This window comes from Engystomops pustulosus, chromosome 1, assembly GCF_040894005.1.
Source record: "Engystomops pustulosus chromosome 1, aEngPut4.maternal, whole genome shotgun sequence".
In the NCBI taxonomy this organism is placed as follows: domain Eukaryota; kingdom Metazoa; phylum Chordata; class Amphibia; order Anura; family Leptodactylidae; genus Engystomops; species Engystomops pustulosus.
The window spans coordinates 19,904,522-19,919,511 of NC_092411.1; the positions used below are offsets into that span (position 1 = coordinate 19,904,522).

The 14,990-nt window shown below is 41.6% G+C and overlaps 1 protein-coding gene across 2 annotated transcripts in view; it reads left to right on the forward strand.

Annotated features, from left to right (window-relative positions):
• The window catches only part of SPEF2 (sperm flagellar 2), a 76,059-nt gene that overhangs the window by 28,814 nt on the left and 32,255 nt on the right, over positions 1-14,990 (forward strand). For both annotated transcript variants that reach the window (XM_072134796.1, XM_072134786.1), the window contains exons 11-15: positions 7,904-8,120; positions 10,308-10,435; positions 12,362-12,434; positions 13,526-13,596; positions 14,387-14,490. In XM_072134796.1, the coding sequence (XP_071990897.1) occupies positions 7,904-8,120; positions 10,308-10,435; positions 12,362-12,434; positions 13,526-13,596; positions 14,387-14,490 (593 nt within the window). The remainder of the gene's footprint in view (positions 1-7,903; positions 8,121-10,307; positions 10,436-12,361; positions 12,435-13,525; positions 13,597-14,386; positions 14,491-14,990) is intronic.

The following is a 14,990-nucleotide window of genomic DNA, read 5'->3' on the forward strand; positions in this document are numbered from 1 at the left end:
TTTAAAGCAGCCATGGACAGCTGATATAACTGATATCTGATAAAACTAAACCCCGGTTTCATAAGATTCTAGTGCGCCAAATTACCCTGACATGTTCCCTTTAAGAGCTCATAATTGAAATCTAAATGTTGTGGGAATAGCTACATCCACGTATAGTTAGATATCATGTAGTAGAACATATTTTACCATGGAAGCCCCATATGTAGAAGGGACGTTATTAACCCTATAGGTGCTGTACGGCAGTAACAGGACTAGCAGGAGCTGTACATCTCCAGATGATGGAGATAAGAGCCGCCTGCAGCCTCCGCTCTGCTTGATCTCTATCACATTCTCATATCTAGCCTGATGGTAATCTCTACTACTGCACAGAACAAGAACAACCAGGACGTGGCGGGGTGGAGGACCTACAATATATCAGGCGTGTAAGGGAGCTTATTGAATTATAGGGGGAGGTGGAGTGTCCACCATGTTTGTTCTTCTGATTGCAGCAGTAAAGTAGAAAAACAATGGTATCCCGGCACCATAGATTAAAAATCCATGTCCTTATAGATATCCATTAAAATTCCATATCCACCACTATAGACATATTTGCTGATTAATTTCCCTTTGTCTTTGCATAAAGTCATATGAAACAAAGAGGAATAAAAAAAGTACATGATGACCAATCACAGTCTGCGGCATTGTCACATGACCTCTGGTGATTAATTCTGGCACGGGTCACATCACCCAAAGGGATTCATTATCCATAAAATTGTACACATGTGTTTTTTCTAACATATTGGGGGTCACTTACTAAGGGCTGGATTCGCGTTTTCCCGATGTGTTACCCGAATATTTCCGATTCGCGGCGATTTTTCCTGAATCGCCCCAGGTTTTTGGCGCACGCGATCGGGGGGTGTGACCTTAGTGAATCGCCGGAAGACCCGAATCCACCGCAGAGAACACGCCGCTGGATCGCGAATGGGCTGGGTAAGTAAATCTGCCCCATTCTTTGTACAACTGCATAAATGTTATATGACTTAATTATAGTTTCAATTCATATCCAGGTGTTTATTTTATGAAATCAAGAAGAATTGGTTCCATGAGATTTCCCCTATAATGGCAATTAGATAAGATCCAAAATATAAACAAATTTCTTTATTTCAGTAACTGATTGTGGGGGTGATCCAAACTGAAAGGAAACGAGGTCCGTTATTAAAGGGGTGTTCCACACTTAGCAAAAGGTGCACTGGTGCATGACTCGTTATATCCTTGGTCATGTGATGTCACACAGGTGCACGGCTCTTTATATCCCTGGTCATGTGATGTCACACAGGTGCACGGCTCGTTATATCCCTGGTCATGTAATGTCACACAGGTGCACTGCTTATTATGGAGTATATACTATAAGGAGTCTATACTATAAGAGGGGTCACACTATGGAGTATATACTATAAGAGGGGTCACACTATGGAGTCTATACTATAAGAGGGGTCACACTATGGAGTCTATACCATAAGAGGGGTCACACTATGGAGTATATACTATAAGAGGGGTCACACTATGGAGTATATACTATAAGATGGGTCACACTATGGAGTCTATACTATAAGAGGGGTCACACTATGGAGTATATACTATAAGAGGGGTCACACTATGGAGTATATACTATAAGAGGGGACACACTATGGAGTATATACTATAAGAGGGGACACACTATGGAGTATATACTATAAGAGGGGACACACACTATGGAGTATATACTATAAGAGGGGACACACTATGGAGTATATACTATAAGAGGGGTCACACTATGGAGTATATACTATAAGAGGGGTCACACTATGGAGTCTATACTATAAGAGGGGTCACACTATGGAGTCTATACTATAAGAGGGGTCACACTATGGAGTCTATGCTATAAGAGGGGTCACACTATGGAGTATATACTATAAGAGGGGACACACTATTTAGTATATACTATAAGAGGGGTCACACTATGGAGTATATACTATAAGAGGGGACACACTATGGAGTATATACTATAAGAGGGGTCACACTATGGAGTCTATGCTATAAGAGGGGTCACACTATGGAGTATATACTATAAGAGGGGACACACTATGGAGTATATACTATAAGAGGGGTCACACTATGGAGTCTATACTATAAGAGGGGTTACACTATGGAGTATATATTATAAGAGGGTTCACACTATGGAGTATATACTATAAGAGGGGTCACACTATGGAGTATATACTATAAGAGGGGTCACACTATGGAGTATATACTATAAGAGGGGACACACTATTTAGTATATACTATAAGAGGGGTCACACTATGGAGTATATACTATAAGAGGGGACACACTATGGAGTATATACTATAAGAGGGGTCACACTATGGAGTCTATACTATAAGAGGGGTTACACTATGGAGTATATACTATAAGAGGGGTCACACTATGGAGTCTATACTATAAGAGGGGTCACACTATGGAGTCTATACTATAAGAGGGGTCACACTATGGAGTATATACTATAAGAGGGGTCACACTATGGAGTATATACTATAAGAGGGGACACACTATTTAGTATATACTATAAGAGGGGTCACACTATGGAGTATATACTATAAGAGGGGTCACACTATGGAGTCTATACTATAAGAGGGGTTACACTATGGAGTATATACTATAAGAGGGGACACACTATGGAGTCTATACTATAAGAGGGGTCACACTATGGAGTCTATACTATAAGAGGGGTCACACTATGGAGTCTATACTATAAGAGGGGTCACACTATGGAGTCTATACTATAAGAGGGGTCACACTATGGAGTCTATACTATAAGAGGGGTCACACTATGGAGTATATACTATAAGAGGGGACACACTATGGAGTATATACTATAAGAGGGGACACACTATTTAGTATATACTATAAGAGGGGTCACACTATGGAGTATATACTATAAGAGGGGTCACACTATGGGGTCTATACTGTAAGAGGGGTCACACTATGGGGTCTATACTGTAAGAGGGGCCACACTATGGAGTATATACTATAAGAGGGGTCACACTATGGAGTATATACTATAAGAGGGGTCACACTATGGAGTCTATACTATAAGAGGGGTCACACTATGGAGTCTATACTATAAGAGGGGTCACACTATGGAGTCTATGCTATAAGAGGGGTCACACTATGGAGTCTATGCTATAAGAGGGGTCACACTATGGAGTATATACTATAAGAGGGGTCACACTATGGAGTATATACTATAAGAGAGGTCACACTATGGAGTATATACTATAAGAGGGGTCACACTATGGAGTATATACTATAAGAGGGGTCACACTATAGAGTATATACTATAAGAGGGGTCACACTATGGAGTATATACTATAATATGGGTCACACTATGGAGTCTATACTATAAGAGGGGTCACACTATGGAGTATATACTATAAGAGGGGTCACACTATGGAGTCTATGCTATAAGAGGGGTCACACTATGGAGTCTATGCTATAAGAGGGGTCACACTATGGAGTATATACTATAAGAGGGGTCACACTATGGAGTATATACTATAAGAGAGGTCACACTATGGAGTATATACTATAAGAGGGGTCACACTATGGAGTATATACTATAGGAGGGGTCACACTATGGAGTATATACTATAAGATGGGTCACACTATGGAGTCTATACTATAAGAGGGGACACACTATGGAGTCTATACTATAAGAGGGGTCACACTATGGAGTCTATACTATAAGAGGGGACACACTATGGAGTCTATACTATAAGAGGGGTCACACTATGGAGTCTATACTATAAGAGGGGTCAAACTATGGAGTCTATACTATAAGAGAGGTCACTATGGAGTCTATACTATAAGAGGGGACACACTATGGAGTATATACTATAAGAGGGGTCACACTATGGGGTATATACTATAAGAGGGGTCACACTATGGAGTCTATACTATAAGAGGGGACACACTATGGAGTATATACTATAAGAGGGGTCACACTATGGAGTATATACTATAAGAGGGGTCACTATGGAGTATATACTATTAGAGAGGTCACACTATGGAGTATATACTATAAGAGGGGTCACTATGGAGTATATACTATAAGAGAGGTCACACTATGGAGTATATACTATAAGAGGGGTCACACTATGGAGTATATATTATAAGAGGGTTCACACTATGGAGTATATACTATAAGAGGGGTCACTATGGAGTATATACTATAAGAGAGGTCACACTATGGAGTATATATTATAAGAGGGGTCACACTATGGAGTATATACTATAAGAGGGGTCACACTATGGAGTATATATTATAAGAGGGGTCACACTATGGAGTCTATACTATAAGAGGGGTCACACTATGGAGTCTATACTATAAGAGGGGTCACACTATGGAGTATATATTATAAGAGGGGTCACACTATGGAGTCTATACTATAAGAGGGGTCACACTATGGAGTATATACTATAAGAGGGGTCACACTATGGAGTATATATTATAAGAGGGGTCACACTATGGAGTCTATACTATAAGAGGGGTCACACTATGGAGTATATACTATAAGAGAGGTCACACTATGGAGTATATATTATAAGAGGGGTCACACTATGGAGTCTATACTATAAGAGGGGTCACACTATGGAGTATATATTATAAGAGGGGTCACACTATGGAGTATATACTATAAGAGAGGTCACACTATGGAGTATATACTATAAGAGGGGTCACACTATGGAGTCTATACTATAAGAGGGGTCACACTATGGAGTCTATGCTATAAGATGGGTTACACTATGGAGTATATACTATAAGAGGGGTCACACTATGGAGTCTATGCTATAAGAGGGGTCACACTATGGAGTATATACTATAAGAGGGGTCACACTATGGAGTCTATACTATAAGAGGGGTCACACTATGGAGTATATACTATAAGAGGGGTCACCCTATGGAGTCTGTACTGGAAGAGGAGTGATATTTGGATTACCCTTCCCTAAATTGGAGATGTTTTGATCCCTTCAATAATCTGATATGATCAGGACTTTTTCATAGCTTTGGATCAGTATTTGGTTCTGATGTTTTTGCTTGTTTTGTTGATAAATTCGGTAACATTTCGGGTATAATTCTTTGCCTTTTCCCGTCTTTTCGGCTGTGGTAGAAGGTGAATGACTTGTTTGTGTTTTTCCTCGCTGCAGAGTTTATTCTGTTTCCTGTGTTGGTGTTTGGGGAACATTCACCACAATTGTCGCGCCTCGCGGCCACTTCCTGGCACTACCTACCTGCTGCCTCTCTCAGGAGGAAGTAGCTGCAGTGTTGTAGGTTGACTAGAGTCGAGTTAGCGCCACTACCTGACACGTAACCCTACACGTCCTACACCTTATACTTTACTGTTATCTGTTTTATTCCTATTTTTCCTTTTTATGGGTAAAGTTTAGAAACAAGGACTGATCAATGTATTAGGAGTAAAGGGAACCTGTCAGCAGTTGTAATCATGCAGATTAAACCGGTGTTAGATATTGTCCCTGTAGAGATGTGTAATCATATCTTTGTGCATTTTGTTAGTAGCAGCAGGACTGTGATATATGGATTTATATTCCAGTATTGTATTTTCTCCAAGTGCACTGGGGGTGTGTCCTCACACTGCTGTGTTCTGTTCTCTTTGCAGTCATTATTAGGTATTGTCCCTGGAAAGATGTGTAATCATGCTATTGTGTACATTGTTTGTAGAAGCCGGGCTGTGAAATATGGATTTTTAATTCCTGGATTGTAGCTTCTGCAAGTGGGCTAGGGGCTAGTTATCATGCTGCTTTGCTCTGTTCACTTTGCAGCTAGTGTTAGGTATTGTTCCCTGAGAGATTTGTAGTCATGCATTTTTTGTATGTTGTTAGTAGCAGCAGGACTGTGAAATATGGATTTATATTCCAGGATTGTAGCTTCTCCAAGTGGGCTATAGGGTATGTCCTCACACTGCTTTGCTCTGTTCGTTTTGTAGCTAGTGTTAGGTATTGTTCCTGGAGAGATGTGTAGTTGTACCTTAGTGTATATTGTTAGTAGCAGCAGTACTGTGAAATATGGTTTTATATTCCAGGATTGTTGCTTCTTCTTGTGATTCCTCACAGGCATATCCTCACACTGCTGTGCTCTATCCGCTTCATTCCAGTGTTAGGTTTTGTTGCTAGAGAGATGTATAGTCATACCTTAGTGTTTGCTGTTATTAGCAGCAAGACTGTGGATTTATATTCCAAGATTGCGGCTAGACCTGATGCACCGGGTCCTTACACTGTTGTGCTCTCAGCGCTCTGCAATTAACTGCTTTGCAGCCCTCCCCCTTTGCCCAAAGTTAAATCTGTCTAAGGCTGCTAGTTGAATACCAGAAGAGTCGCTCAGGGCAGAGGAGAGTGGTTGTGGAGCTGCTAGGTGCAGAGACGTAAGAGCACAGCAGTGTGAGGACACCCCCAACACCAGTGCATTGGAAATTAAATCCATACATTCCAGTCCTCTTGCTACCAATAACTTTCAGAGAGGAATATTAAAGGGATTTCATAATGTAACCCCTATGCTGTGGATATTCTCCTGGAGGGGAGACCCTTCTCACTCCTCATCCATAGGATAAACACTTTCCTTTAGATTCTTCCATTCTTTTTTCACACCATTACATGATTCCAACAGCTTTCTCTTTATGGTGCAGCTTATTGACCTCAATGTAACCACAGCATCATTAAATCTCTCGGTATGGTCACCGCTGTATGACCTACAGTCTGAAGCTGTTAGAGGGGGGAAATTATACAAAAGCCTCATGAAATAAAATTACGTGAAGAAATGATTTTGCTCCCGTCACACAGAATCACAGAATGTAATACAGTATATCACTGCGGCCGGTCCAGATATGGCAGAATATGGGGCTGGGACCCCCCTGATCATGAGATCCATCCGGACGGATCCTGCACCCTCCTACCTATAGCACTGCTGGAGATATGTCCTAAATACAAGATAAAGGGGCGAGACAAGGAGACCCATCTGCAGGACACTGTAGGGCTTATTTACTAAGGGTCCGTGGACGCACCTTCATCGGATTTTTTCCATCGTTTTTGGGATTTGCGTCGCTGTGACGGGTATTTAACTGGGGATTATGTCACATGCGATCGGATTTTGGCACAGCTCATGCAATAGAAATCGGGAGGCGGACGATCCGACTGATTCGGACTGAGCGCGGGATTTAACTTTCAAATTGTGTCGCAAGCCCAAGCACTTACATGCACCGGGAAGAAGAAGGCGAACTCCGGCGGACCTGAGCGGGGAAGCGACACATGCAGGATATCGGGCGCACGATCTTAGTGAATCGCGGCACAGGGCATGATCGTTGGACAATTGACTTTCTGTGAACTCCACGGACGGGTAAGTAAATGTGCCCCTATATCTTTTATCTTGATAATAGGGGTCCCTTGACCCCATCTAGGTGCCATACCAAATAATGCACTTACACTGCTGTGCTCAGTGCTCTCTGTGCAACCTGTGAGAGATGTGTAATAATATCTTTGTGTATGTTGTTAGTAGCAGCAGGACTGTGAAATATGGATTTATATTCAAGGATTGTAGCTTCTCCAAGTGCACTGGTAACATGTCCTCACACTGCTGTGCTATGTGCTCTCTGCAACCTGTGTTGTCCCTGAAGAAATGTGTAGTCATAGCCTTGTGTATCTTGTTAGTAGCAGCAGGACTGTGAAATATGGATTTATATTCCAGGATTGTTGTTAGTGATATTGTATGAGTTTAGATGGAACCAGGGTTTTTCTGCCAGCTGAAGGCTGATATCTGGAGGCGTTTTTCATGTATTTCTGTGCAGAGTCTAACATGATCTCTTTTTTCTCCCATAGACAATGACTGGCGAGTGGATATACACTGATCCCGTGGCAATAAAACCTCCCCCCAATAATAAAATTCTGGGCCATGTAGTTCACAGACTGATGGATATTATCCACCCCCCAGCAGCGCCGGCCGCACCCCCCATGTTCCCTCCATTCCCTATTAAAGGCTGCGTCCTGGGAAATATTTATTCGGGAAAGAGCACAAGTCTGAGGCACCTGCAACAAGGTAACGCAACATTTTCTACTGTCACTGTACAAGGGTCATGTCAAGATGGGTGGGAAACATTTCCAAAAAGTCAGAGTATAACGACATTACCACTTTTTTTAGATACAGGCAAGGTGTGTTCTTAAGTTGAATTTGTACTTAAGTCAGAATTGGTATATTTTATAATTGTAGCTCCAGACAAAATGTTTTTTGTCCCTAATTTTTGGGATTTTCTAAATTTTGTGCTGTAATTGGACCACGGATTATCAATAGAACTTCATTTCAGACACTTTACAGCGCATTATGCAGCCTGGGACTAAAGTAACATCTAGAGGTCACAGCGAGCAGAGAGGTCCGTCTGTTAGGCTACATTCACACGATGTATGCCCGCCATACCGTAGTACGGCGGGCATACATCGGCGCCGCGGAGAGGAGCAGGGGATGAGCGCAGCTCACCCCCGCCCCTCTCCATAGGAAAATACAGCGCACGGCGCCGTATCACGGGAAAAGATAGGACATGTCCTATCTTTTCCCGGGCTACGGAGCGGTACGGTGCAGCACGTGTGCTGCACCATACCGCTCCCGTACAGGTCCGTGAGCCCATAGAAGTGTATGGGGGACGTATATCGGCCGTATATACATCCCCCATACATGTGTGTGAATGTAGCCTAACTTGGGGCGTCTGTAAGTTCCTGTTAAAGGAAACCTACCATCACGGATCTATCTATTATGGTAGATCCGGTGGCAGGTTTTTCTAAGGTATTGCCCCTGAGCCTTTTTAGAGGTAATCTTTTAGTCCCCCGTAACGTTTCACATTTTTTATCTCACTAATATGCAAATTTCCTATAGAGGATACTGGGGCGTGGAGTAGCCGGCCATGTGCTCTGGCTCCGTAGCCTCTTTGATCCTCCTAGCAAGAAATCTTCAGCGCAGCTCCTCGTAGTTGCGCGCACTCATCTCCGAGGCCGTCATCCTGCGCTCTGCGTTCATTTCCAATAAGAGTATGTGGGTGCAGGATTGGGCCTGTATTGCACAGCCCTGCTACATCTGCAACTGCCTGGATGGGAGAAAACTGTGGTCCCAGCAGTATGTAAGCCTGTATCACAGACTGGATAATCACTCCTCAATGGCATAATCTATTGTAACTCTGAATTCAGGGTGGGGGGCACTGAGAACCTCCTCCTCTGTGATTGACATCATGGAGATCTGGTTAGTGATGTCTCTGGATGTAGGACCATCAATTACAGTGAAGGGGCTTTCTGAGGAAGAGAGAGAGCTTGACTTCAGTGTTAAACTCTCCTCCTCCTTGACTTTATACAACCAGTTTACATCTCACGTCAAAGTAGATTTTTTGGGTTGTCATCACACTGGACCATGAAAGAAACAGAATCTGGAAGGAGTTCAACTGCTTGTGGTTTATAAGGCCAATATCTGATGACTGGTTCCCTTTAAATTAAAAGAAAATAATAATAAGTCAAATAAATGTAACAATAAATAATAATAATAATAAAGAAATAAAATAAATGTAATAATAATGATGATGACAGTAATAATGATAATAAATAAAATAAATAACAATAAAAATCTCCATAATATTACTATAAAGAATATAGCAATAATAAAAATAATGAAAATCTTAATAATACGGTAATAATGAATAATAATACACACCCTTATAATAAAAAAAACATGTGTAATAATAATCTTAATAATAATATAAGAAGAAGAAAATATTACAAATCTCAATGATATAAATATGATCATAATAATAACAAGAACAATATTGATAATAATTTTATTGTAATAATCTTAATATGTAATAATTACCGTATATGTTAATACTAGAATGCATGAAATCATAAAATAATTATAAAGTGTTTAAATACATGAAAAAAAATACAATAAAATAAATAAATGAAATAAATACAAGGAAGCATTCTCCCCATATCTTGTATTCCTGGATGTGTACGAGCTCAGTATATTTCCTTTTATATATTCAATAGGGAAAAAAAAAATAATTTGATTATACAATACAAATAAGAAAAATAAAATTCTAATCTTTAGTCTTGTCAAGCAAAAAATAAAAAACATTGTAGGATCTGAAATGCTGAAAAAAAAAATTTTTCCTTACGGTATATTGTAGAGAGGCGGTTGATATGACCCATCCTCATCAGGATTACATAATAACCTTGTGTTTTCTGCTCCCAGAATACGGTATCCGGGTGCTGAGTGTGGATGACCTGGTGCAGGAGGTTGTGAAGGCCTCTCAGGAGAATGAGATGGAAGAAGAGGGTAGCAGGTCGGGAAATGACTTGGTGGATGCGAGTGACAATAAGGTAAGTAACATGGTAACAAAACACATGGAGCGTGTTGCTCACTCACGTGAACCTTGCTGAGCCGCAGGAAACACTAGTGTGGTCCGGTGCACGAATCCAGAGGACTTGTCGGAACGTCCCAACGTAGTAGAGGGAACAAAAAGGAGGGTAAGGATCGGCACTCCAGGCTTTCTAAAACATGGTACTTCTTTATTCAAAATTCATTAAAATCCATAAAGAGGTCATAGTGCATAGTCCATAGACCTACGCGTTTCGAACATTAACATTAGTTCTTACTCATGGTCTGAGAAGCATTAGCAAGGACCTGCATTTAAAAAGAGGATACAACAGGTGGAACTAACTACGTTGATTAGCACATGCGCAAAGTGGAATGGCCGAGTATGTTGATATGTAAACATGGAAACAAGGTGTTAACTATAAAAATATGTTGCAATACGTACGAAACATATATAAATTGCAGTGCGTGTAGTTGACAAAGTCACACAATACATTAATAGAGATACATTGTGTCTGTTTTGTTATTAAGACCGCTGGGCATGCGTGTATCTAACTGGAGGATCCACAACATTTCTCGGTTACGGAGTTTATGGGTACGATCTCCGCCTCTACTAGGGGCGGTAACTCTTTCTATGCCAGTAAACAAAAGGTTCGAGAGATCCCCGTCATGTCTTTCTAAAAAGTGTTTGGATAGACTAGATATGTTCTTGTCAGTCAACCGTATTTTGGAGCCGTCCGTCATATGTTCTGCAATCCTTTTCTTTAAAGGGCGGATTGTACTGCCCACGTAATGAAGATTACATTGTGTGCATTCCGCTAGATATACTACATATTTTGTGTTGCAGTTAATAAATGATTTTATGCTCCATTCTCTGTTAGTAATGATATTAGAAAATGTAGTAGTGTTACGCATGTGGCTGCAGCAATTACATCTGTTGCCCCCACATCTAGTCTATCCAAACACTTTTTAGAAAGACATGACGGGGATCTCTCGAACCTTTTGTTTACTGGCATAGAAAGAGTTACCGCCCCTAGTAGAGGCGGAGATCGTACCCATAAACTCCGTAACCGAGAAATGTTGTGGATCCTCCAGTTAGATACACGCATGCCCAGCGGTCTTAATAACAAAACAGACACAATGTATCTCTATTAATGTATTGTGTGACTTTGTCAACTACACGCACTGCAATTTATATATGTTTCGTACGTATTGCAACATATTTTTATAGTTAACACCTTGTTTCCATGTTTACATATCAACATACTCGGCCATTCCACTTTGCGCATGTGCTAATCAACGTAGTTAGTTCCACCTGTTGTATCCTCTTTTTAAATGCAGGTCCTTGCTAATGCTTCTCAGACCATGAGTAAGAACTAATGTTAATGTTCGAAACGCGTAGGTCTATGGACTATGCACTATGACCTCTTTATGGATTTTAATGAATTTTGAATAAAGAAGTACCATGTTTTAGAAAGCCTGGAGTGCCGATCCTTACCCTCCTTTTTGTTCCCTCTACTAAGTAACATGGTGACTGTAGGCAGATACTTAGATCCACAGAGGTTTCCCAAGATCCTCAGGGGCGGAGCCTGCACTAGTTGTACAGTGATGTACATTGCATTCCTTTAGAATCCTTCACTCATCCTCCACTGAAATCTATATACATCCTCACTACAGCAGGGGTTCAATCATTCTGTTCCCTTCTCATATCCAAAATATAATCAAATGTAAGAACCACAAATCTTACTTTATAACACAGGATTGATGTTAACGGATAAGTCAGCTTAATATGAATTATCTTATCCAACGGATTAAATAACAGTGAAAAATAGTAAAATCAAATCAAACTTTTATGTGGATTTTTTTTTTTTAATCTAACAACAGATATAAAACCCTAAATGTGACTTGTTTAGAATTTTTTATTCCCACAGCTGACAGAGAGTCTTCCTGCTCCTCCGGATGGAACCGAAACACAACCCTCTGAAAGTATTACTACAGCTATAAGTAAGTGACTCCCCTCCCCAAATGCATTCGTTTGTTTACATTTAATTTCCACTTTCTTTTCAAATTTGCATAAACTGCACCAGAAATTACCTATAATTACAGATGAGCAGACCCGTTGTTTGGGTTCTGCCCCCCGACCCGCACATATTGCCCAATCGGTAGCCATACAGCCAATCCAGCTAATTCTCCTATCAACTAGCCATGACGATCATTGTCCAGGGGGACGCCGCTTACAACTAGCCATGGCTATGATTTCCTAGGGAGATACCCCTGGCCAGTCATAGCCATGGCTAGTTGCTAGGGGAATCAGTGTGCCAGACTGGCTGTCTGGCCGCCGATCCAGCATTATATCCGGGTCGTGGGGCCGAACCCAAATGTTGGGTCCCCTCATCTCTGCCTATAGTCCCGTTCAGAGACTAAAAGTGGTTTCCTAGAAAGGCCTACTATATACTGATCAGCATAAGGAAGTAGAAAACAGATCACTTACAGCTCCGTTCCAGCAGTTCCAGGTCCCCATTCTCTGTGCTTCCTGTTTGATGCTTGACACACAGGAAATGTATCGTCAGCCAATCACTGGACACAATAGAAACTCATACAGACCAGTGATTGGCTAGGTATGCATTTGCTATGTGTCAGACTGGAAGCAGCGACATCAGAGTAGGGGATGGATCTAAATCCCAACAGGTCCTATGTTCCTGCATCATAGCTAAACCTCTGTGGAGCAGGACCAGGGCTTCTCCTCCCCTCTAGTAGCAATGAAGTACTTTACTAGGAGTCCAATGTTGAGGTTATTTTTGCAAAGCAGCAAACCATAGTGTACCGGACATCACCTCAGGTTCTGGATTTCCAGGAATTATCTGTATTAGATATTTCTATCAGATTTCTAAGAAATGAAGGTAATGTAAAAATAACAGTGGAGATTGTAACTAGGAGACAAGTAGTAGAAGTAGAAGTAGTAGTGGCTATTTCTTCATATATATTTTTATATATACATCTTCAGTAAATAAGATATAATCTAGATTCCTGCTGATATCTTCCAGCACCTGAATTTTCGTTTATCTATAATAAAATGTGATATTCCTGCCTTCCAGATAACAGTGAATCATCCCAGCCACAGACCCAGAAGTCACCAAGAGAAGCCACAGAACCAAAGGAGAGGACGGTACAGTCCAGCTAACGTCCGGGCAGGTCACAGGACGGTGTAGGGTTAATCCTGGGGCACACACGGCCATACTGCAATCGGCTCAATCACTTTATGGCCATGTGACCAATGAACTTGATATCACTAAAGAGAAGAGGAAGCAGAAGTTGCTTTAAACCGCTGGGTATCAGCCCCCCCCAATACTTAGGTGGGGTTCTGGCACCCCTACTAGTCAGCTGTTCAATATGTGGGGGGTTCTGGTGCTGGTTTTGTTGGTGGTGTGACATCAATTTTATCAGTCCCAGCTAAGCTGCTATAACAAAGCACAGCCAGGATCAAATGTATGGCGCTGTTGTTGGAACCCTGGAGTCTATGGTACGGGGGGCTGGTTATCACCTATTCTAAAAACAACTGATAGATATGGTAGTAGATTTAAAGATTGGTAATGGTGCAGTGAATTTTAAACCTAAAATTGCAAGGATAAAAGAGTAGGATGAAGAGACAATGTGGAAGTCCTATAGAAGTCGTATGAGCGCAGGATGTGCCCCCCATTCTCCATCTTTGACTTCTTTGGAGCTTGTGGATCCCCCATTTCCAGGACATTATTGTTCACAAAGGCCGGTCACTACGGGGTTAATGCCTGACCCCAGGCCGAAAGAGTGAAAAGAAAATGTCGGTGTCTGCGGATTAGCGTTTAGTCCTCGTGAATTCTCCCCATACTTTCTCTGAGATATATGTGCGGGTAGGGACATGGTTACACAGATGTGGATGTGTCTCGGCCTCCATTCATGTACTGTCTCTTTCCCTATAGCTGTCTAGGAGAGCGCAGCTGGGAGCCATGATGGAGAAACACTTGAGGAAAGGAAAGCCGGTTCCCGATGAGCTGCTGCTCGAGACCCTCATTGAGGCCATCAAGTAAGAACGAGGTTTTGTCCTCCCTTTTTATGGGGTTTCTATACTTCTAATGACCTCAGTATGTGATAGTAAGGGATCATGGGGGACAGCACCCGGCGCTCCCCCCAATCAGCTCTTATACACTATGATAACGGTCAAGAACCCCACCTATTTCTGCAGTGTATCTGCCGTCCAATCCAGTTCAATGAGAGCTGTGCCAGCAATGTGGTCATCACCTGGATAGGCCATTGCTAGATAAGGGGATGGAAAACCCCTTTTAATGTCAGAGCTTTTGTATTTTGCTCTGTTCACATCTCATCTTTGCTTCCATTAGAGATACATATTGGGATAATTTCCTATCATATGTTTCCAGAGGTGGGCATACCCGGTGCTGGGGCCCACGGGTGCCGGGGAGGGGGGGATTGGGGCGGGAACATAAGGCTGTACATAAGGAATCCATATGGGTGAGGGGGCTGTATCTAACAAATCCATGTTAGTAAGGGAGGCTATATATAAAATAA